Here is a 22514-nt window from a genome sequence, read left to right as displayed (position 1 = left end):
ATTGATATTTGGCATGAATCATAAAGAAAAAATGACTAAATAAAGTCGTTCTAAACAAATATGATCTGCTACCAAATAAATTTAGCATTTACAGTTTTCAGGAGAATGATTGTCATCATGAGCAGTTGCTTGAAAAAAAAATGGGAAGGGGGTGAGAAAATGAAATGGCTATGTGTGAAATCGGGTTTCAGGTGATATGATTTGTACTTTTTATTTCTTTAGAAACTTGTGGTGTACACTTCTTACTGTAGTGTATATCCCAGATACCTATTTCATAATAAAATAGTTACAGTATGATAAACTTCTTGTTTTGATTCATCCAGGAAGAAAGACAAATTACAAAGAGAAAATAAATCTGTTCATCTGGACTTTTACTGTTATTGAAACAAAGAACAGTTTCACGTCTGATCCGGGGCACTTCTTCAGCTCGTCTGAACTGGTTATAAGTGATCAATTATGATAACTTTAAATACCATTATGGAAACTGCCATGATAACCTTGCCTTTTATTGGTTGATGAGCTCTATTACCATGGTAGTTAGCATTATAATGGCATATTTATGATATTCATAATTGTATTAATCTTTTATGAAATGGGCCCCTGGCTTACAAGAATTAGAATGAAACCTGACTCTTCAGAAAACCCTGTTCTGGGTATTTCCTAAATTCATATTATTTTCCATGAGGGAAAATTTATGGGATTAGTTTATTATTTGAACTAATTTCTTGCAGTTGACTCCTATTTTTTATTTTTTTTCCATTAAAGTTCAGTGACAATATTACCCCTCTGTAGTCAGTGCTTTTTCCATTGATTGATTTAGTTTTTAATAGCCAATTTGCCCCCCAATCCCCACCATGGTCTTAAACAATAAGAAAAAAAAATCGTTTTCTAATGCTATGACTTTAGGACCACATACTTATCTCCATGTCCATGTACAAATATTTGTAGGTTGGAGTTATATTAATGACAATTTCTTAATCTATGTCATATCATTGAATCTGTTACAGTGACACCAGACCATCATCATCCCTAAGGGTAAATGGGGAGGTCAACGGTGATATCAATCTACGCATACAGAATCTGGATACCCTCATGAAGAAAATCAAGTCATTCTATCTGGTAAGTCACACCCCTTTCTCTCTTTATCAAAATATTTGTCTCATTCACTTTTATATAAAAACTAAGTAATGTAGATTGAAGGAACTGATTATTTCCATTTCATCAGACTTTTATATTCCACGTATCGCTGAGAGTTGACCAAGAAAAATCCTGTTAATTTTTTTCCATCTTTCTTTGCTTGAGAAGTTTGAAACTCTGTAATGTATTCAGAGAAATAAACAAATTTTCGGGACTGAACAACACAAGAAATTTGCACTATTTTTCTTTAATATTTCTCATTGGTGCATTGGACCTACATGTACAGTGTAGGTAGGAAAAACAAGCTGTACGGCACTGGTCACAAAAATAACCAAGAAACCTCAGCCCAAATCTTATCCTTTCACTCAATCAGAAATTTCATGTCTGTTGCTGCGACGGAAACTTCATATTCATACAAAGATTGATTGGTCACCTCTGTGGATAGTGATCCAAGGCTTTGGGTCATATGTGCATTCCTGCATAGTTTGCATTTGGCAAAATAAATCTTCTGTAAAGGACAATGCTCAAGGCTATTTTGTAGACCTTGATCTTGGTAGGCCACCACTTGCTTGTTGACACTGGAATTCAGCTTGGTGGGGTGGGGATGGGGGGGGGGGGGGGGTGGTTGACAAATTGAGCAAAGTTTAATCTTCCATGGCTTTTATAAAGTTATGATGTATCATCTATGAAGTAATGAAATTTATGGAGCCAGTTTTATGTTTGTATTCACTGGGAGAAGCAATAAAAGAATACTTTTAAAAACTGCTATTTTTTTATGTTACTAGGAGAAAAACAAGTCTAATGTATAGGCCTACAAACACAATTTTGAATGTATGTCACAATATATGCCTGATAGTTTTGTTATTGTCAGGCCCTACAAATAAGCCTAGTGCATTTATTTTGAAAATCATGTGGTATTCATTTGTTTTCACTTTCCATATAAAAACCACAAAGAGTGATTTTATGCATGATTGAGAAACCACATCTAATCTGACTGCAATTTTTGGAAAATTCAAAGTTAAGGCATGGTCACACCGCCCAAGCGTTGTTGGAGCGGTGGTGGAGCGGTAGGGAAAGGGTCGAATTTCGCTCACAAAATTGGGGAAAAAAATCGAGAACAAGATAAAAACAATCGAAATCGAAAATGGTGAATGGTAGCGAGCGGTGATGATTTTTCCTCACCGCTCCACGACCGCTCCAACAACGCTTGGGTGGTGTGACCAGGCCTTTATGAAGAGATTGAAATAGTAGTAATTTATTGGCAGTGCGATTAGAAACTTGGTGGAAATTCCTAGTGAGTTCACCCATGAATATGCACTTAGAATTTATTTAGTTATAAGAAAGCAAATACCATACTGTATTGTAGGAGTAAGGACAACAGGGAATCAGTATATTTGAGGCAGTGAAAACACACCCAATTGTCAGGGCTCCATATAAATACTGTAGATTTCAGAGGCATGCAGTGTGAATGGGTAATTTGAGAGCAGCGTGAAGTCTCCCCTCCAGTCATCTGGCAGACTGACTGTCCATGAATGGTTTGGGTTTGGGTGGTTCATGGTATGGTGGGAGGTGGGATAAAACAGATGGAATACCCTTCATGGATAGTGTGACCCCAGGAGTAACTTCCATTGATCAGGAGATTATGGGCAATTGGAGAGTTCATCCGAGGTCACAGAGGAGTGTGTCCTCACCTGGCCCTTGCACTAGTCTGACTCCCACTTCCCTGCTTGTACAAAGTCCAAACACTTGCTTGGCATACATGGTGGTGTAAATATCTTTAATGAAAGACGCATATTTGGTGGCAGAAATGTTGCAGTCTCTGATATTTTAAAGTAGCCCTACCAATGTACATGTATGTACATGTACAGCGCTTGTTCATATTTTGATAAGCTAATAATGCATTGTACTACACTACAGTCTTAGTTTTTAGCTGTACTAAAGTACATAATTAGATGCATGTAAGGCTAGAGATCCCAGTTTTCCATTTTCTGGTATAACAATTATTTGATGATGTTTGATGACATACAAATCATGGGATAAATCAATTATGTAAAAATCTTTGAAAAAAATTCCACCAAAAGTAAGAGCTGTGTCTTTGTTTCAGTTTCATACGGGAATCATCCAGCTAACCCACAGGTGGAGACAGTCGATTTGGCTGAAGAAACTTTATTCACTATACCATTCTGACACGTACCATTAAAATGAGCTGAAACATGCTTTGCAGCCCAAGAACACATTTCACATTTCAATCTAATGCATGAATCCTTCTGGTTCAAGGGTTGGGCTTTCTTGAATCTTGAGATGATTATTAAAAATCACAAAAGTAATAGTCCTACACGTATTCAGACTGACTGAAGTACGCAAAAACCAGCTATTCTCTGATTTGGAAATTTACCCTGTTCTACCCTGTACAGGCAGTACCAGGTATTTCTGCTAATGTGAAAGCAAACTATTTGTACAAGTTATATTCAATTCCCAAATGAAAAAATAGGAGCAACTTGTTAGAATTACACGAAAATTTGTGGGGAGTCTTCCAAGGTTGCAGGTATTTCGTCAGTGGGTACGGGCACCATGGGCTGCTGACTGTAAATGATTTTGAATTCGGAATCATGTCTGCTATTTGCTAATCAGACCACACTGCATACTTTAAACTTACCCATAAAGATGCTACTTTTGGTCGGTATAAATGCAGAAAAAAAAATTATCAGGTATTTTGAGGTCTGTAATGTTCTTGTGAATTTCCGGGTATTCTGGTGATCAAGACGGTCTGAATACTAATTCATGTTCACAGGTGCTTAGAGCCCAGGGACAGGCACTGTTTATTTGGAGAGTTCTGGGTGCCGTTTCAAACATTCCATACATCATCACAAATCTCCCTTGTCATGTATGCAACCACTTGAAATTAGTATTGCCATTGAATGGAGGGCGGGGTCAAGTTCACTTGGGGAGGGTGAAATCTGAGCCAAGAACATTCTGCATTACTCAGCATGATGTACTTGATGCAACATCCATGAGATTTGCTTGGGAGGAGAGAAGAATATCTGAAGTAAGAAAGAAAGAAGAAACCTGTAGTTTGGGGAGTTATTTGTACTTTAGGATTAGATTATGGCTGCATTGAAAAAAAAAGAATACATAAATGTGTGGGAGAATGTTTTAATCCATTTCGAAAGAAGAACAACTCATTTGAAATTTTGAATTATGATTATTCCCCCCCCCCCTCCAACTGGTTAGGACTTCAAGAAAGAATGTTTTTCATGTTAAATCTCTTGCTTTGGACTTTATGAGGAAAGCTTATGGCAAAGAAAACTTCCATTCTCGGTTGCAAAGAATGGTAATTGTTCAGTTTGCCTTCGAATGATAAATGAATTTGTGATATGATGACTTACAAGTTACACTGTATTACTCCTCTGGGATTAAGTAGCAGAATGTAAGTAAGTTCTACATACTTTAGGAGATTGCAGTAAATGGGATTTATCCTCAATCCACCAACTGTGGGATTAGTAATGCAGGATTATGGAGTATAAACCTATCCTAAAGTACGACCAGATGCTTAATGCTTGTCAGTAGTGGGTTAAACAGCCTGGGTTTACCAATATTTTGATGGTGTAAAAATCTTTTGGCATTTTTAAACCATGGGAAGTTTACACAGTCAGTATTCAGTAAGATAATACTCTAAAATGAAGATGAATGGCTTAAAATAAATACATAGTGACTTAAATCGTGGACATGGCTAAAAAAAAACAGTCTCCAGTTTATCCGGCAAGTGTGCTTGTACATGAAATATTTATCAGTATCAAAACAGCTTGAAGGAGAGCAGAATTAAAGGAAAAAAAATAAGATGATTACATACATGTACAGTTATAGTGTATCATCCCCTCCCCAATCAAATCACTCCAGCAGCAAAAAGTTAAAGCCCAAGTATTTGGGAGGCCCTTCAAAATTAAGACACTTTCTGCTCGCTTTACAAGGTCTATCCAGAGGTATATAGACTTTTCTAATCAAGTGTGGGGGAGGTCTTCATTCAGTGACAATGAAATCTGAATGGCTTCTCTGTAGTGTGTTGTTTGCTAAACTTCTCGGAGATCCTGTGCCAAAAAACCCCCCTGCAAATTCCTATTGGATTGTAGAAAAGGGTCTAATACAATTGATTCCAGTTTTCGAGTGGCATGCATGGAGTGGGAAGTTTTTAGAGTACTTGTACATATGCTGTACTTGAATGGTTGACGAAGTGGAAAATTTGCTTGGATTATTATGATGTAGGCCTACAATGTACATAGGACTATGCATAGGGGAAGGCGGGGTAAGTTGAGCATAGGGGCAAGTTGAGCCACCAGCCCCAGGCCAATAATGAATGAGTCAGACATTGTGGTGGTGTCATGTATTGATGACCCATAGCATAACCCCTAACCCCACCACATTGTTTTCAACTTTGAAACAAAAAGTAGTTTTTTAGAGGGAAAAACATGAATTTCAGCCAAAAAAGTAAAAAAGAGTGTGAAATAGATAAGTGCTTTGAAAACACACACGTCTTTAAATATAATAAAGACATGATAACAACATTATTAGTCCAGGTATGGATCTTTATTCTTGTCATAGTCTTTTATATGATGGATGCATAATAAATGTGTGGATACAAAATTATCGCACTAAGTACGGACTGGGGTAAGTTGAGCCAAACAGCATGGGGCAAGTTGAGCCATGGTAATTCCTATGGTAATGTATCTTAAAAATTAAACAAACTAAGCCTGAGTCATATCGATTATTTTGAAAACCGGTGTTCGACAGCTCTAATTCGATCGAACATCGATGCATCGAATATTGAAGGCGGGGAAAATTTAGTCTTTTGTTCTTGCGTCGATGCGATGCGCTTTGCATATGCACTACGCACTGACGGTATGCGCTGGCGTTGGCCGGGTGAGCGTTGCACAAGCAGATGACAGAGCAAAGTTCGTTTGTATTTTCCATGATCACAAAACACACAAAAAAGGCCGGGGACCAAAGCAGAATTCTTCCCAAAATATCTTCAACAATGATATTTGCAGATGACAACATATAAGTTTAAAATGAAACGATAATAAAGACATGAATCACGCAGAGTCGATCCGAATGATTTTCGGTCAACTAGCATTCGCAGTCCATTCACTAGCCCCGTCCGCAGCTCCGTACACTCACTCTCCCGAAACGACAGGCGTGCTTGACGTCAGCGCCAGCAAACAATTGCAATCAACGGAGAGCGCTGTAACTTGCCTGAGATTGTGTAGTTGGATCCAAAATGAGCTCCAAATAAATTTATGGGAATAAATACGTAATTTTCTCTGGATGGTCATTTGAATTGCTATTCAATGCTGATATAACGATTGTGAGGAAAGATTGTGGAATATGAGTTATGACGATGTTCGATAATTAATCCTGATAATGACAATCCAGTTTTTTAGACGCAATTGAGCATGCGATCAAAATGAATACGAATGTGTCGAATCGAGCCCTAAATTCATCTAAATTATTACGATTTAACAAGATTTTATGGTCATACTAAGAATATTGACGATGTCAGCAAAGTATGTTATGTTCATATGGAAGAAATAATACTGGGATTATTTCTATTGTTCCATCTCTGGACGTCTCCTCCAAGCTCCGAGAAAATAAGCACAATGCGCATGCGTGTTTGATGACGTATGACATATTTTCCCATTCATGAAATCAGAGCCCAAAGTTGGGCACAAACTAGCTTCAAATTGATGGGAAAAAATATCAAACGCAATTTTCTCTGTTTTGTCATGTAAAATGATATTATATGGTGATATTACGAACTTGAACAGAGTTTTTGCATGTAGACAATGTTCGAGAATCAATCCTGACGTGATGATTATTTTTTTTAGACAAGTGCACTAGCTCGACTCAAGAAGTCAAGTCGATCGTCATGAGATGTCCGCCATTGAAAATTGAAACGAAATACAAACGTTTCACATCAAGCTCTAAATTCATATTAATGATTATCATATGCAAATTATTGTTAAATATTACGATTAAATAATGTTCTATGGTCATGATTTTAATATTGTTCATGAAAGCAAGATTTATTTTACGTTGATCGCGTCAATTTCCGGCCATTTTCTGGTTTGATTAAAGAACAGTACTGCGCATGCACGATCTGGGCGTTGTGGCGTGCGCCTGTAATCCAAGCTGTGGGGAAGTTACAAACTGATGCAGAGGTTCGAAGTTCGAGCCCTGGTCACGTCTTTCGGATGGTGACGTTAAAGGTCGGTCCCAGACGTAAATAATCATATCTGATTGGTACACGTCTGACAAAACTCAAATACACACACACACACGATCGATGGCCATGACTTCCATTCATGAATTCATCGTGCATAAATTATCTCGGCACGAGCAGACGAGTAAGACTCGAACTATGATCGAAATAAACTTCAAATTAATGGTGAATAGCATCATAATTACTCATTCGGTTTCATTTTGGGGGCAATAGAAATCAAGTAAGTAGTAGTAAAGTTGGACATTACTGATATTTCGATGATTGATTGTGTAAACCAAACGAATCGGCCGGCCGACGTATTTTTTTTTTTCGATGCACCGATTTTGCAAAATCTGCACCGGTGTTCGATGACATCGATCGAACACCGATTTTAAAATCGATTCGACTCAGGCTTAAAACAAACCATAAAAATCAATTGAAATGCTGGCTGAAAGGAGCAAATTCAAATGACTGCTCTTTTCCTTTTAAAGGATGTAAGTATTTATAGAGAATTAGCAAGTGAAAAGACTTTAAACAAAAAATTGACATGCTGGTTCTCCCCTCATACATTTTGTACATAGTTTTTGTGGCTCAACTTACCCCAGAAGGTGGCTCAAACTTACCCCATATATGGGGCAAGTTGAGCCATTTGACATCGTTTTTTTCAAAGGTCACGATGACTTTCAGTGTGGGGATAGAAAGTTATATATAGGTGGAAAATATTTCAGAAGAATTAAATTTCAAGGCAAGGTACTTATTTCGACAAGATTGTTAATCATATAAATTCTAACATGCAAAAAGCATGTCACAACTTACTGTCACAACTTACCCCGCCTTCCCCTAATGTTTTCTGCTTAACTTTATAGCATGACATGTATAAATAAAGATTCAGAATATTTTTCTTAATTCGTAGCACATTTCTTAACAGTAACGAGGCATTTTATGAAAATGCCCCTGCTGCCTGCATGGAACAAGTATCATCATTCGGGTCTGATTATGTTTCCATTAGATATGTGCCAATTTGATTTTGAATTGATTTCATTTTTGCTCAAACTAAATGGCATACACAAAGGGCGATGTGGAGCCCTATGAAATGTTTAGCATTGTGCAATAAAATGTGTTTTGTTTACTTCAAGTAGGTCTATAGGCTTAGTAATGGCTTACAATGTACATGTAGTCATTTACCACCTGTACATTTGCCAAGGACTTTGTTCTTTGTCAATTAATACATGTATTCATACTGTGGCATGTACATGAACTATGAAGAGTCTCAATTATGTAACAAGAATGAAAAAAATTGCCACACATACAGTGGTGCTGGAAAGTGAGTGAATTGAACCACAAAATGCACCCCTTCATGCTGAGTGTTGAATGTAGACACTAGACAGCAACACTAAAATTTCGGGCGAGCCCAGAGAAACACACTTTAAGTCTTTAATGAAGGTAAGATTTTATCACCTGATTTCACAATAGTATAACAATGGCAGAACTTGAACACTTTTTAATTATTCTGGTGGGATTTACTACATGTATTTTTTTAGCACCACTGTACATGTATGGACCCCTACAAAATTTGCTGATAAGATGTTCCATCTCACGAGTGGTAAATAAATAAATAAATAAAATTAAAATGTACTATACTAGGCCTATATGTCAGAAGTACATGTAGGCCTACCTATGGTTTAATTATTTTCAAGTGACAGTGTCCAAAGGGTTTAAATTGTAATAGAGGGGGAAATCAATAGAGTACAGGTAATTGAAAAGATAACATATACTCAGTGTTGTAAACTTCTGTGTGATATGATACAAAATCTTTCTTGCTGTAACATTCTATTCAATAATCATATGCTCCAGTCTTCAAATGACAACAATGCTGATGAGCCTTGTCATACATGTACATGTGTATTTTATCTCAAAGGAGCAGAAAGGAAGATGTACATTGTGTGCACGATTTGCAATCGAGCATTGCACTTGATGAAGAGCTAACTTTTCAAATTGTCTTTGTGGGGTTCACCGTGCATGTCTGCCATACCAAGTCAATCATGGATGGTTAGATATTGATTGGAAGCCACAATAGAAGGACATGTCTACAGATGTTAGCTTGTCTTCGGGCTTTGGATGATGGTGGTGGTGGTGAACAGTTGCTCAAGAACAAAGGGGTTTGGCATTGGACAGAAGAAGAAAGACCAGAGAAGAGTATACTTTTGCAGAATGGAAGTGAATGAAAAAGAGGGATTCCGTGAAGAGAGATGTAATGATTTACATATCAAGTCCAAGAAAATTTAGCAGGCATATGTATGTAATGAATGATACCTGAAATGTCTTAAATGTACTTCATTGATCTTAGATCAATATTAAGGATTCCAAACTTGTAGGAACATGTACAGCAGCGAACTACAAGCATGGAATTATGATTCCCTTCTAAATTTCTTGCTACAAGTACATTGTACATGTAGCCTAACACATCATTTCAGTGGTGGAAACAAGTAACAACATGCCATCCTGAAATATATCTACAATGTACTTCTACATATTTCATTGGAAATGTGGTGTGTGGATAATTTGTATAAAATATGTTAATCCGAAGACTCTATGAAAGATGTCAGCCATAGAAATGTAAAGGGAGGCATATCAGACAATGCAAAGTATGAATAAATTCACATAGTAAATCCCAGGTTAATTTCCACATGTTTTGTGGAGAAATATGAGAATGTAGCCCTGTATGATCTGATCTAGAGTATGAAATCCCTAGATTTAAATCTTAATCTTGAATTGGTTGATTGGTTCAGGATTTATCATCTAGGTCAGGGTGGACTCAAATTGGGCCAATCCATCTGTTCTCTTTGGAGTACTGTCCCTTCATTGCCAGCTGTTCAATGTTCGGTCAATTACAGGACCTCTCCACTCTGCAATATACATCTTCATTTTTATCTCAGGGCCCTGTGACACAAAACTTCATGATTGATTGTAGGGTTGATTTCTATGATTCATTGCATTGATTATTGTATATGAAACAATATGATCAATTTCACCTGGGATCAATCACTAGGCTTTATGTGACAGTCCCCAGGATATCTCCTATCAAGACTGATGGCTTCACCATTAAAATTGTCAGCCGAAGATGGTCGGAAAACTGTAAAAACCATTGAGTGTCGTTATCTGTCTTTGCCTGCACACCACCGCTTTCAATTGATCTGCATGGTAAGTCAGTAGGCCTGTGTTTTGATCCATTCGCCACCAATGTTTATGAGTTAGAATGAAATCCAGACTTCAATCCAACTAGACCTGTTTTAGGTACATGTATTTGCTTGAATTTATCTATTCAAGGCAGCTGCCATTTAGACAGGTATATTACAAAGTTTTGAATTTAATTGCTTGTAAAAAGAAATGATTTGAGTTTGGTGATATCTTGTAATATCACTTTTAATGCAGACAAATATTTTCAAAATCTAATTTCTAGGGCCTGGAAAAAGTAAGAAAAATAATCCGAACAGTCCTGAATGTAGGCTACTTTGTAATAGAGAGGGAAAGGCAGCAGAAGGCAGGTACTCAAAGAAAGCTAAATCCACCTCTTTAGCAAGCATTATCCATGGTTTAAGTTGTACCAGATCTATTTTCATACAATGAATGATGCCCCAGTTATATTTTGAAAGCAGATTCTATTCAATTTCTTGGGCTTGTAATGCCTGATTATGAGAGAGATTATCACTTGTCAATTGAGTGTTTATCAATAATTCTGAATAGGGAATACAGTATTCTTTCTCTGGTACAAAACAAGTCAGTAGCAATCACTTGCTGTGTATTTGTCAACCCAATTTTAAGAACCTTCGTTCCCAAGGCAAGATTTATAAATGCTATGAATGAAATGAATATAGAGTTCAAATACAGAAATGATGGTTCATCGCATCTATATGTATAGTTGTGGAATGCTAATTGTTGTTCAAGGTGAACTTCTAGTATAGGCAGTGTCGTGGGAAATGATGGCATATGATCATTATTTGATCTTTTATGGGGATGCAAAGCAATGCTGGTTGATGTAATCTATGTCTTCAATGCATACAGGATTGATTTGCAATCTGAAGCTGCAGTCACACTCCAGCGATATTGACTCCAGATAGATCAAAGCTATATTGTGTTCGATGGCATGTCATTGGTCAGTCTCAAATCATTTTCCGGCATGGTGTGACTGTGCATAGCATTATCCTACATGATGTCCTAATAATGAAAGAATGCTGTAGTAGGAAATGTCAACATGATTGTCGAAGAATCCTGCCCTCCTTTGTATAGAATGTCTCTATCTGTCTTAATTGTTTCTCCTGTATGCAAACAATATGGCTTATCACTATCGGTCATTAAGATAGTCATCCATTGACCCTCCACTTTGTTCTGTGAGAACCATCTTTATCACAAAGCTAAACCGTAGGCTACATGTACAGATTGTGGTGTGTAATTCCATTTACCTCCATGGTATTTCCATGAACTGTTAATCCTGTATAGTTCACTCTGTATACAATTAGGCCAACATGTACAGGATATCTACATGATGTACATGTATTCATTAACTGTAGAAGTTTTTGCATTTATTTGAGACAATCACAAATCTTTTGTAATTCCAGATGTAATTTGTACACAATCATATAAGAAAATTAATTTTAAATCGTTCATTAACATAGAGGTAGACGCAGAGGCCAGTTGGCATTCCTTCTCTGAAAAGGAAAGGGAATTTGATTGAGTGATGGAATCAACTGCTGATACATGATCGTTAATTCTTCACCAAGAATATTGTCATTGAAAGAACTTTTTGAAATTTCTTTTACACATTAGATTCTTCTATCAAAATCGCAAGCCTTTCCTTTTGATTTCACTATTTTACCTAATACTACATGTATTCAACGATGTTTGAACTGTTACTGTGCTACTTTGTGAAAACTTTGATGAGATGCGTCAGACAAGTGTTAGGGTAATTACAATAACCGCATGTACAAGGATTTGTGACGAGGCCTATCCAAAAGCCCCCCCCCCCTCCCCCTTGTTTCAAATAATCACATGGCCTGTAATTCAGTAGCACATGAGCTTGATGAGCCTGTCTCCTTCAGCCTCTGTTTCCTGCTGTTTGACCCGTCGGCCCAGTCGCTAAGCCCTGGTCTTGTTATAGACGATCTCGTCAGGTTTAGTCACTCACCGACCATGTGTGACAACAACAGTTGTTGCTTTCTCATGTCTCAGGGAACATCTTGCCATTCCCGTGATTCTATTGGTGCTGGTACATGTACATGTATAGTGTTTTCTGGCAGATCAGTGATTTAAAAAGAGCAAGAGCAATTCAGCAATAATTATTAAAAACAGAAAGGAATTAGTTTAAATTTGTAATATTTGCACCATTGGTTTGTTCATTAGTTTATCAAAACTTTGTTTTTTTAAAAAAATAAAGGTAATCTTTCATTTTTTATTTCTAACAGGTAAGTTTTACACTTCTGGGAATTTCTATGTGGTACAGTCCTACCTGTACATGTTCTGAGCCAAAGATTCATGGAAGAATGTCATGTACACTGTCAACCATCTCAACATTGTAATGAAGGAAAAAAAAATGTCCTTCACTTTTCAAACTCGTAACTCTTTAATACCAAGCATATCCATGAGTATACATTTTTTACTGGCTTCCCCAGTATGGCATTGACAGTTTTATGTATTTCAATCAGATCCTGGCATGCATATAATCCTCATCTTGTGTATTCAGACATCAAGAAGTCTAATACTTCCTCTGAAATACAATGGAGATTTATTTTATGAGGGATTTAAGGATTGCTTTATATTGTATAAATCTGTCCACAGACAAAGGGATTTACAAATATCTTGTGGATTATTTTGTTACTTTTACAGTATACATGCTAGTCTGAATTCGGAAAATATGCCAAACTCATTTGGAATTCTATACATTTACCTATTGTGTTTTATTTTAATACAGAGGAGGGCTAATTTTTGTATTGTATAATAAATGAGACTCATGAGAGTGATCAATGGTCTTATCAATAATTTGAACATATCAATGGCTTGAATGTACTGTAATAATGTTGCCTGGCTGGCTGAAGGCTGATAGGTTGGGCATGCAAACTTGCAAAGTGATTTTCAATTCCTGTGTGGCTTCCATAGTGTCAATGACTTGAGGCTTCACATTGTTCGCAACTTGAAATGTACAACATGCGCGAGATTCGCGGCCCTTCTACCTGACCAACAGTAATGTGAATTGACATGCGTAAATCCTAACACCCTTTTCAACAGCCAAGTGACGATAACCACGTTTTGAAGTACAGTCTCCCTGAAAAACATGATTCTGTGGGAAAATGGTTATTTGAATGCAGCACAACTTGTCATTCATTGTCAGTTTCATCACTATGAATACTTCTTGGCCCTGTTACATAAAGCTTAGCAATTGATCATGTAGCTGATATTTATGATTGATGGCATTGATTATTGTGTATGACATCAATTCCATTACTAATCACCAAGGTCTATGTCACAGGGCCCTATGTCCCTTCTAAGGAGGAGGGGGGGGGGGGGTAAATGCCAGTACCTGTAAATCACAATTTCCCATGAAATTTTCTTTTTATTCTGGTGGATTTTGAATGGCGGTATGCTTGAGCATTGATACAATTATTGACATTAGGATCAGTACATATTTCTGACCATTGTATTCCATGTCTGGGGCCATAGGCTATAAACCTGGATCCTTCTTGAAAATGAGGTACATGTAGTGGAATCAAAAGTGCACTATTATTACTACCTGTATTACTTCTGCTGTGATTGTTATTATTCAATTTATTGACATTAGGATCAGTGCATATTTCTGACCATTGTGTCCCATGTCTGATCCCAGAGGCCAACTTGGATTCTTGAAAATGGGAATAGAGGAACCAAAAGAGTACTTGTATTATTACATCTACTATTATCATCATTTCCCTCGTCTTTATAATTGAAGAATTGTATGTCAACACTCAACTCATATTATGCTCAATAGTAAAGGAATGTAGACCAAGAATACTGTAGTACTCTTTAGGTTCGTTTGGGGTGTGTTACAATTGGCTTTTGACCAAGATTTCAACAGTATTTGAAATGTACATTATAATAAAAGTATACATTCCATGGGGATTATATGAGTATGTGTATTCAAGCATGATTTCAAGTTTTATAGTTGCATGTTTGATGCAGGATGCATAGCAGTTAATGCATTTATTCATCAATATTCTGTATTCATACAACTGTACAGCACATGTAATCATTCTTGTTTCAGGAAATATTAGTTGGTATTTATTCCTGGTCAACATATTGAAATATACAGTATATATGCCAGGGCTCCACACTAACCCATTTTTTCTACTGGTCCAACCTATTCATGTCGGACCAGTAGATACCCAGTTTTTCAAATTTTTACTGGTCCGAACCTAAAATCTACTGGTCCCGAAAAATAAAGAAAACATTAAAAAAAGGCGCAAGTTTATTTGTCTAGCCTTTCGATACCCCCCCCCCCCATGAAATGAAGGAATGAAGGACAAAAAGAAAGCAAGACAGAAACGAAGAAGGAAAGAAAGAAAGGAAGGAAGGAAAAGAAAGAAAAAAATAAGAGAAAGGAAGTAAAAAAAAAAGGTAAAGAAAGGATAGATGTGAAAGAAGGAAAAAAGAAAGAACTAAAGAAGGAAAGGAAGGAAGGAATAAAGAAGGAACAAAAATAAGAAAGAAGAAAGGGAGAAAGAGAAAGAAAAGAAAAAACAAATGAAGGAAAGAAATGAAGCAAGCAATACAGAAAGAAAGAACAAATCCAGAAAGTAGTAAAGGAAAGAAAGAAGAAACAATAAAAAAGAAAGGGTTAAAGGAGAGATGGAAAGAAGGACAAAAGAAAGAGAGGAAGGAAGGATTGAAAGAAGGAAGAAAGGAATTAAGGAAGAAATAAAGGAAAGGTAAAATGATAGATAGATAGAAGGAAAGAAATAAAGAAAGGAAGGAAATATGCAAGCAATATAAAAAAAAAAGGTAACAGAATAGATGAAAGGAAGAAAAAAAGAAAGACTGAGAGACAGAGAAAAGAAGAAATAAAAAAGGTAAATAAATGATGGATGGAAGGAAGAAAGAAACAAAGAAAGTAATGAAGAATGAAGGAAAGAAAAGGGTAAAAAGGAAGGAAAGAAAGGAAGAAAAGAGATGAATATAGGATGGATGGACTCAAGAATTAAAGAAAGAAAAATATAAAAAAGAAAGAAAGGAAGAAAGGAAGGAAGGAAGGAAGGAAGGAAGAAAGGAAGAAAGGAAGGAAGGAAGGAATGATGAAAGGAAGAGAGAAAAAAAATAGAGAAAAATATGTTTAAAAGGATAGAAAGAATGAAAGAACGAATCAAAGAAAAAAGGGAAAATAAAAAAGAAAGATAGTAACAAAAAAATTAGGGAAGAAACAAAGAAAGATTGAAATGAGAGAAGGAAAGAAAGATAGGAAGAAAGAAAGAAAGGAAGGAAGGAAGGAAAGAAAAAAAGGATGAAAGGAAGAAAGAAAGAAAGAAAGAAAGAGAGAGAGAAAAAAATAGAGAAAAATATTTTTAAAAGGATAGAAAGAATGAAAGAAAGAATTAAAGAAAAAAGGGAAAATAAAAAAGAAAGATAGTAACAAAAAAATTAGGGAAGAAACAAAGAAAGATTGAAATGAAAGAAGGAAAGAAAGATAGGAAGAAAACAGAGGAAGAAAGCTAAAACTATCATCATAAATAATTTATCAATTTCTTTTTGGCTCAATTAAAATAGCTACGAAAGAAAGTCAGAAACCAAGTGTATCAACACACACATAAATGCATATGTGGGGCCAACTTGTATCCAGACGATGTCACCCGAAACTCGATCTGTTTGAACCAAACAGAAGTGAAAATTTATCCTTTTACTGCTTACAAATGACAGAGTTACTCCAATTTTTAGGAAATATGGACATTATAAGAGCCTTTCATGAGTATGAACCGCGAATTTTGACAGTTCTGTGAGAGATTTCTGCCAGAGTTTTATAGTTAAGCTTCATTCGCGCAGCCAATAAAGAATTTACCACGTGAGTTGTGTGGCTGGCTAGCTACATATGTACACTGTATCTGCTCTAGTAGCAATTACGTGCGATTCATTCCGTGTGTATTCTGTGTGTGAATGACAGAATTTATCGGGGGGAATGGTTCGCAGTGAATTTGATCATTTCTGGAAAAGTTATTGGCCCAACAATGGTTTTTATTACTGGTCATGTCGGACCCTTAAAATCTTGCTATTTTTGGAAAAATTACTGGCCCGACAATGATATTTTTTACTGGTCATGTCGGACCAGTAAATCTTCCTATTTCTGAAAATCTACCGGCCCGACAGTGATTTTTACCGGTCTGGGACCGTCGGACCGCCGCTAGTGTCGAGCCCTGTATATGCTTTCTCAACAATGTCTTGCTACAAACGTAAGTAAAATTAAGATAAACGTAGGCCTATGCCATGATGATTTCAAAACAAAAGCTGATGACTGCTGATATAAATCAATACCATAATATTTATATAATATTGGATGGCCTTGAGGTTAATACAAGGAAATATTGGACGAGCTTTGCATAAATATTGGACGAGTCGAAGACGAGTCCAATATTTTGCAAAGCGAGTCCTATATTTCCTTGTATTGACCGAAAAATGGGACATCCAGTATTATGATTATTATTCATACAGAGAATTTTAGCAAATAATTTTTAACTTACCCTCCCGCCCTGAGACTCTGATTCTGCTGTATGATGGGGGGGGGGACCTAAAGCTACGCACTTTGTTTTCAAACAATGAAAACTGTCCCAACTTTATATATTTCAAAAAATTATATTTCACTAATTTTTGGCAAACATTCTATAGATCATTAACCAAGTAGAAAATATCACAAACTCACTAGTAATACGAAAATCCCGTCGTGTTTTTCGAACACCTCTTGATTTCGCCGCCCGATATAGAAGGGGTCCTAAAGCTACGCACTCGATTTATCATGCAAAAAATAGTATTTCCTGTGCCTCAATTTCTAAAATATATTCAAATTATTATAGGATAAAATGAAATTAAAGCGAATATAACTCCAAACTTCCTAACAGTTGTTGGTTTTCTCTGCATTTAGAGATTTACTGCAGCCTCTGTAGAAAAAATTTAATAGGAATTGTTCATCACTCTGCAGTCACAGTTCCACACACAGTGCGCATTTGCCATTGAAAACTGCATGCGCGCGCGATGAGTGGTGCGTACATTTCGGGAATTCCCCTTCTAGTCGTCCAATATTTTCAATATTGTGTCACCTCGGAAAAAAATATTAGGCGAGTTCAACAAACTTTTTAAGTGGGTCGAGTGCACCAACAAAATAACACTTGTATTTGGGCTCTAAAATTGTCTGTATGAATAATAATCATATATATTGACCAATCAGAGGATTAGTGTTGTGTGCTGATTTTAGAAGTACTTTTTGACCTTCAATCATCTCCAATTCATCATTCTCTCTGCTGTCTAGTCGCCATCCAATGTAAATAAAGGTTCAAGCTGGTTCCAGTCTGCCATTTCTCATCTCTGTTGATATTTGCATAGTTGCTGGAGGGCTGATGTGGAGATGTTGAGGGATGTACACTGCCGCATAGGCATTCATACTAGTTGTAGAATATCACATCCTTTATTAAAAAAATTATTAAATCTAATCATTCATTTTACCTGGCTGCCAGAACATCAGGATTTATACATGAATTAATGTATAGGACCTATTCACATCCTTGTGTGGCTGACACAAGGGCATAACTCTCTTGTACCCTGTAGATTTCACACAGTTTGCGCTTGAGCTTCGCATTTGCAGCCAACAGTCCTTCTGCAGTTGATTCGTTTATGATTTCACCCTACAATGTACATGTAGTTACAAAATATGGGTTAAAACTTGTTTGCTCTGGCATTAGGGCTGAGTCATTATGCACATTGACATTTCTTTCCAACAGCAGCTTTTAAACCCTTGAATAAATGTATATACATTATTTTAATAACTGTTTGGAAAAAAAATGGAGGAAGATGACTGCATAAAAGATGTATTAAAAGACCCCACCTTCCCCAAAAGGGAAAAGTTGTTCTTGACTAATCTGTGCTTAGAGAAATAAATTGCTTTCAATTAGCAAAACTGATTGACACTTCGACATACTCAATGAGAGTTGTAATGAAATGCAGGAATTATCCTTGATTGTACAATAGGCATATTGCTCACATACAATTGCATATAGATAAACCAAATCCATGGTTTAATGAGTCTATGGAAGCATGTCATGAAACAAAAATCGATTGTCACTGACTATCTTAGCTTTGAGCCAATCAGATGCAACGATTATAACAAATACAACACAAATTTGTTTCGTGAAATGCTGCCCAGATCCATTCAATTGCTGCGGAGAACAGGAAACATTTATCATCCTCAAGATCAGTGTCAATAAAGGACACTGATGTGTGTGGCACCACCGTGGTAATTTGCCATCACTCACATGGAGTGTTTACATGAAAAGCAGTCTAGCAAACCGTAAAAGCCATCATAACCACCTCGAAAATAACCATTCCTAGACTTTATTTCCTTTTCTCCAGGTGTTTATATTGAAACATGCATTCTGAAAGAACCTCCATTTCCGTGCATCAATACATCAATACCATTTAGATTCCCATTTGACGATTCATATTAAAAACAAGCATGATTTTTGTGGCAATTTTCTCACTAAATATAAAAAATCATGCAAACAAATAAGTAGAACTAATGTTTAGAATTTGAGCTCTTTTGGGTAATATAAGAATTTATTCACTTTTGATAAAAGTGATTAATGATACATGTATATTATCCTGTGAATCTTTGAAAGCTATTACTTGAAAACTACAATGTAACCGACCGTGTTTTAGTTGTACATTCATCCATCACTTCGTGAAGGCAGGAATGATATGTTCAGTTATTGATGGGTAATCGAAAGTAGCTCTTCTCATAAATTGGCTTGTTTGCTTACAAATGTTTGAAGTTCCTGACAGCTAAATGTATACATGTCTGCTGTACATTACTTTCTAGCTTACGAAGCTTTCTGGGTTTGTGTCAATAATTCAAAATCAATAGACTTTTACGAATAGGACTAGACTGTACATGAGCACAAATTGATCACATTGATACTTGCAAATCACCTTTCCTGACTGTAAAATATTCAACATTAACTTTGTTATTGGGGAATGAAATAATAATCTGTTCGCATTCATCATTTTTTATTTGAGAAAATGTTGTTAAGGTATACATGTTGTTTTGAAACAAAACACTTCTCAATTTGTTTACTCTTTAAAACTTTCATCAGTATAAAAGTGATGAACTAATATGGTTACATTCAAATGAGTGGGCTGTAATGATATAGCGGTATTAGTAAAAGATATAAAGATTTTTTTTAACAGTGAATATATTATATCCCTGACCATGTTCAGGGCTTGACATTAGCAGTGGCCCATTGGCAAGGGGCAACCAAAAATGAGAGTCGGGCCACCAAAGTTCTGTAAAAGCCCACACTTGGTGGTCCAGTTGGGCTACCAAAGTTTTGACAAATTGTATTAATGTTGTCTATTGTTTTAGGGCCACCAAGAATATGAAATTGATGATCTTGGTGAACCTATTGGGCCACCAAGAAAAAAGAAGTAGTATGGAGCCTTGTCATGGTTGTGTTCAATTTCCTTTATGGTTGCCATGGTTACAGACATAAAAACATAATTTCTTTCAATGTTTGCTCATGAGGCTGGCTTGGAATGTTGGTTTTCTTGGGAAAAAATTATAATGAGATATGAATGGCATATGTCCCTTTACTCTGAGTCTAGAAGAGGACAGGGTATGGAGCCTGCAATATTGATCAAATACCGTCTCCAAGATTTTATGAGCCAGTCGGCAAACATTCATAGTAAGATGACAAAGATGAAGCTTGATTGCAAGAGATGGGAATTAAAATGATGATCTAAAAATAAACCACTTCAAGAGGGATGAAATTGCTTTGGAAATCATCATGATGCACAGCTTACATGTATATGTAGTGTACTAAAGAAACATGCCTAATGATTCTGAAAAAGTTAGAAATTGTATTGATCATTATCAGTTTTCCAAACTGTAATTTGCTCATTGATGAAATTTTGAGTACCGGTACTTAAGAAAATCGCAACTCATCAAGGGATGTAATGTCTGGTCAATCCTCCCTCTGAAGGCTCCCATTCCACACTTTGTCTGTAGTGAGTAAATGTTGGATAGTTCTGGGAGCCATAATTGACTTCCTATAGATTCCTAATTAGAAATGATGATTGATGCCAATTTTGCAATTGAATCACATCAGATATAGATTTATGAATAACTTGTATGATTTGTTACATGCTGTTGTACATATGTATATGTATTTAACTGTAATATTGCAGACGGTATTATTTTCTTGTCATCCTCTAAATTCATTGAAGACATGAGTTAAATCCCCCAGGGTACATGTTTAAGATAAGATGTAAAGCAAGTTGTCATGCTGATATGTCATGTGCTGAGTGACATTTCCAATTCGTGAGATATGTTATTGTAGAGGTTGTCTTCGGAGTGACTTCCAGCCATAACAAACTGTTCTTCATCAATCAGGCCCTGGGAGGAGGCGGTTAAAGAACATCCTACTATATGCTTTTCACACTGCATTTCCTTAACCCCATGCTATCCTTAACCCCGGACTATCTTTAACCCCATACTATCTCTTTTTCGATTCACACTGTCTTTCTTAACCCCATACTATCTGCCAAACTGTGGTTAATGCCTTAACCCCGGACTATCCCTCAGCTCATGAATATTGATGATTTTACCATACAGAGCGTGATTAACGTGCAATTCGACTTCTGTGATTGGCTAATGCTTAGCCCCACTTTCCTTAGCCCTGTTTCATTTTCACACTGCATCTCTTAGCACCGCAATTGTGGTGCTAGCACCACAATAAGCCGGCTAACCCTGCTTTTTTGCAGGGCCAGATAGTACCGTGCTAGCCCACTTTGCTAAAACGTGTGAAAACGAAATGGGCTAAGCTTAACCCCGGGAAATTGATGGGGCTAAGACCTCCCCTTAGCCCCACCAATTTCCGACAAAAAGTGCAGTGTGAAAAGCATACTAGTGTAAACCATGAAATGTTGGCTAACTTGTCATATTACAAAAGTCATCCAATAATAAGGTTATAATATCCAGCTTTTTAGTAAACACTATATGGCCCATATTCTTGAGTTCATTTGAACTTAGACTATGGTCTATTAAACTCAGCCAAAATTATGGGAAGCGGAAAGGGTAAAAATATTTTTTATTTTGTATGTATTGAGTTTACTGTATTCTTTCCTCATTTTTTAAGGGTGAAGAAAAATAATACATTTAAGTTGTTATTCCCTGACAGTTATGAATGACTTGAGCACCAAATGAACCGATCAATTGAAACTGTACAATGTGAAGAGATTAATTAGTGTCACAACTGGCTATCCATAGCTACACCTCGGCTGTAGACTGGAGTTTCACTACAGTTCAGAATACATCTCTACTTGACTTGTAGGAAAAAACAAAACAGAATGACTTCCAAAATCCCAACCCACCCTTTTGACCTGATGCAATGAGTGATTCAGCGAAGATTAGAAACATGATCTGATCCATGTACATTATCTGGGTATGCTCTGGTACTGTACTGGTATTTCCAATAAATCATGTGTGATGTTGATACGTTTTGACAGATAGCATTCTGCACAGATTCTTTCAAAGTGAACAGTAGCTGCTTGGCTATGTAATTTAATCTGTATGCCTCCCCCTCCAGCTCTTCATCTTTTGACCCTCTTGTACATGATCCAAATCCTTAAAATCCCTTGTTACTTATGAAAGCCAATTTCAGGGACTTTAGGATTATCACATTGCATATATGGGACATCATGAACATGCCAAGATAAAATAAAATAGGCACTTTATGGTGCATGGATCAGTTTGGTAATAATGCACTGAATTTGACCTACATAGGCTGAAATATACAATGCTTTACCATTAGGTCTATGAATAAAGTGCATTCTTTAGCATACTTCAATGCTT

At 36.5% G+C, this 22514-nt stretch overlaps 1 protein-coding gene across 5 annotated transcripts in view; it reads left to right on the top strand.

Moving 5' to 3' along the window:
* LOC121418367 (girdin-like) overlaps positions 1-22514 on the top strand; it is a 90551-nt gene that overhangs the window by 11239 nt on the left and 56798 nt on the right. For all 5 annotated transcript variants that reach the window (XM_041612195.1, XM_041612193.1, XM_041612194.1 and 2 more), the window contains exon 3: positions 1008-1119. In XM_041612195.1, the coding sequence (XP_041468129.1) occupies positions 1008-1119 (112 nt within the window). The remainder of the gene's footprint in view (positions 1-1007; positions 1120-22514) is intronic.

Source organism: Lytechinus variegatus, chromosome 7 (genome assembly GCF_018143015.1).
Source record: "Lytechinus variegatus isolate NC3 chromosome 7, Lvar_3.0, whole genome shotgun sequence".
Taxonomy (NCBI): domain Eukaryota; kingdom Metazoa; phylum Echinodermata; class Echinoidea; order Temnopleuroida; family Toxopneustidae; genus Lytechinus; species Lytechinus variegatus.
This window is presented reverse-complemented; position numbering and strand designations above follow the sequence as displayed.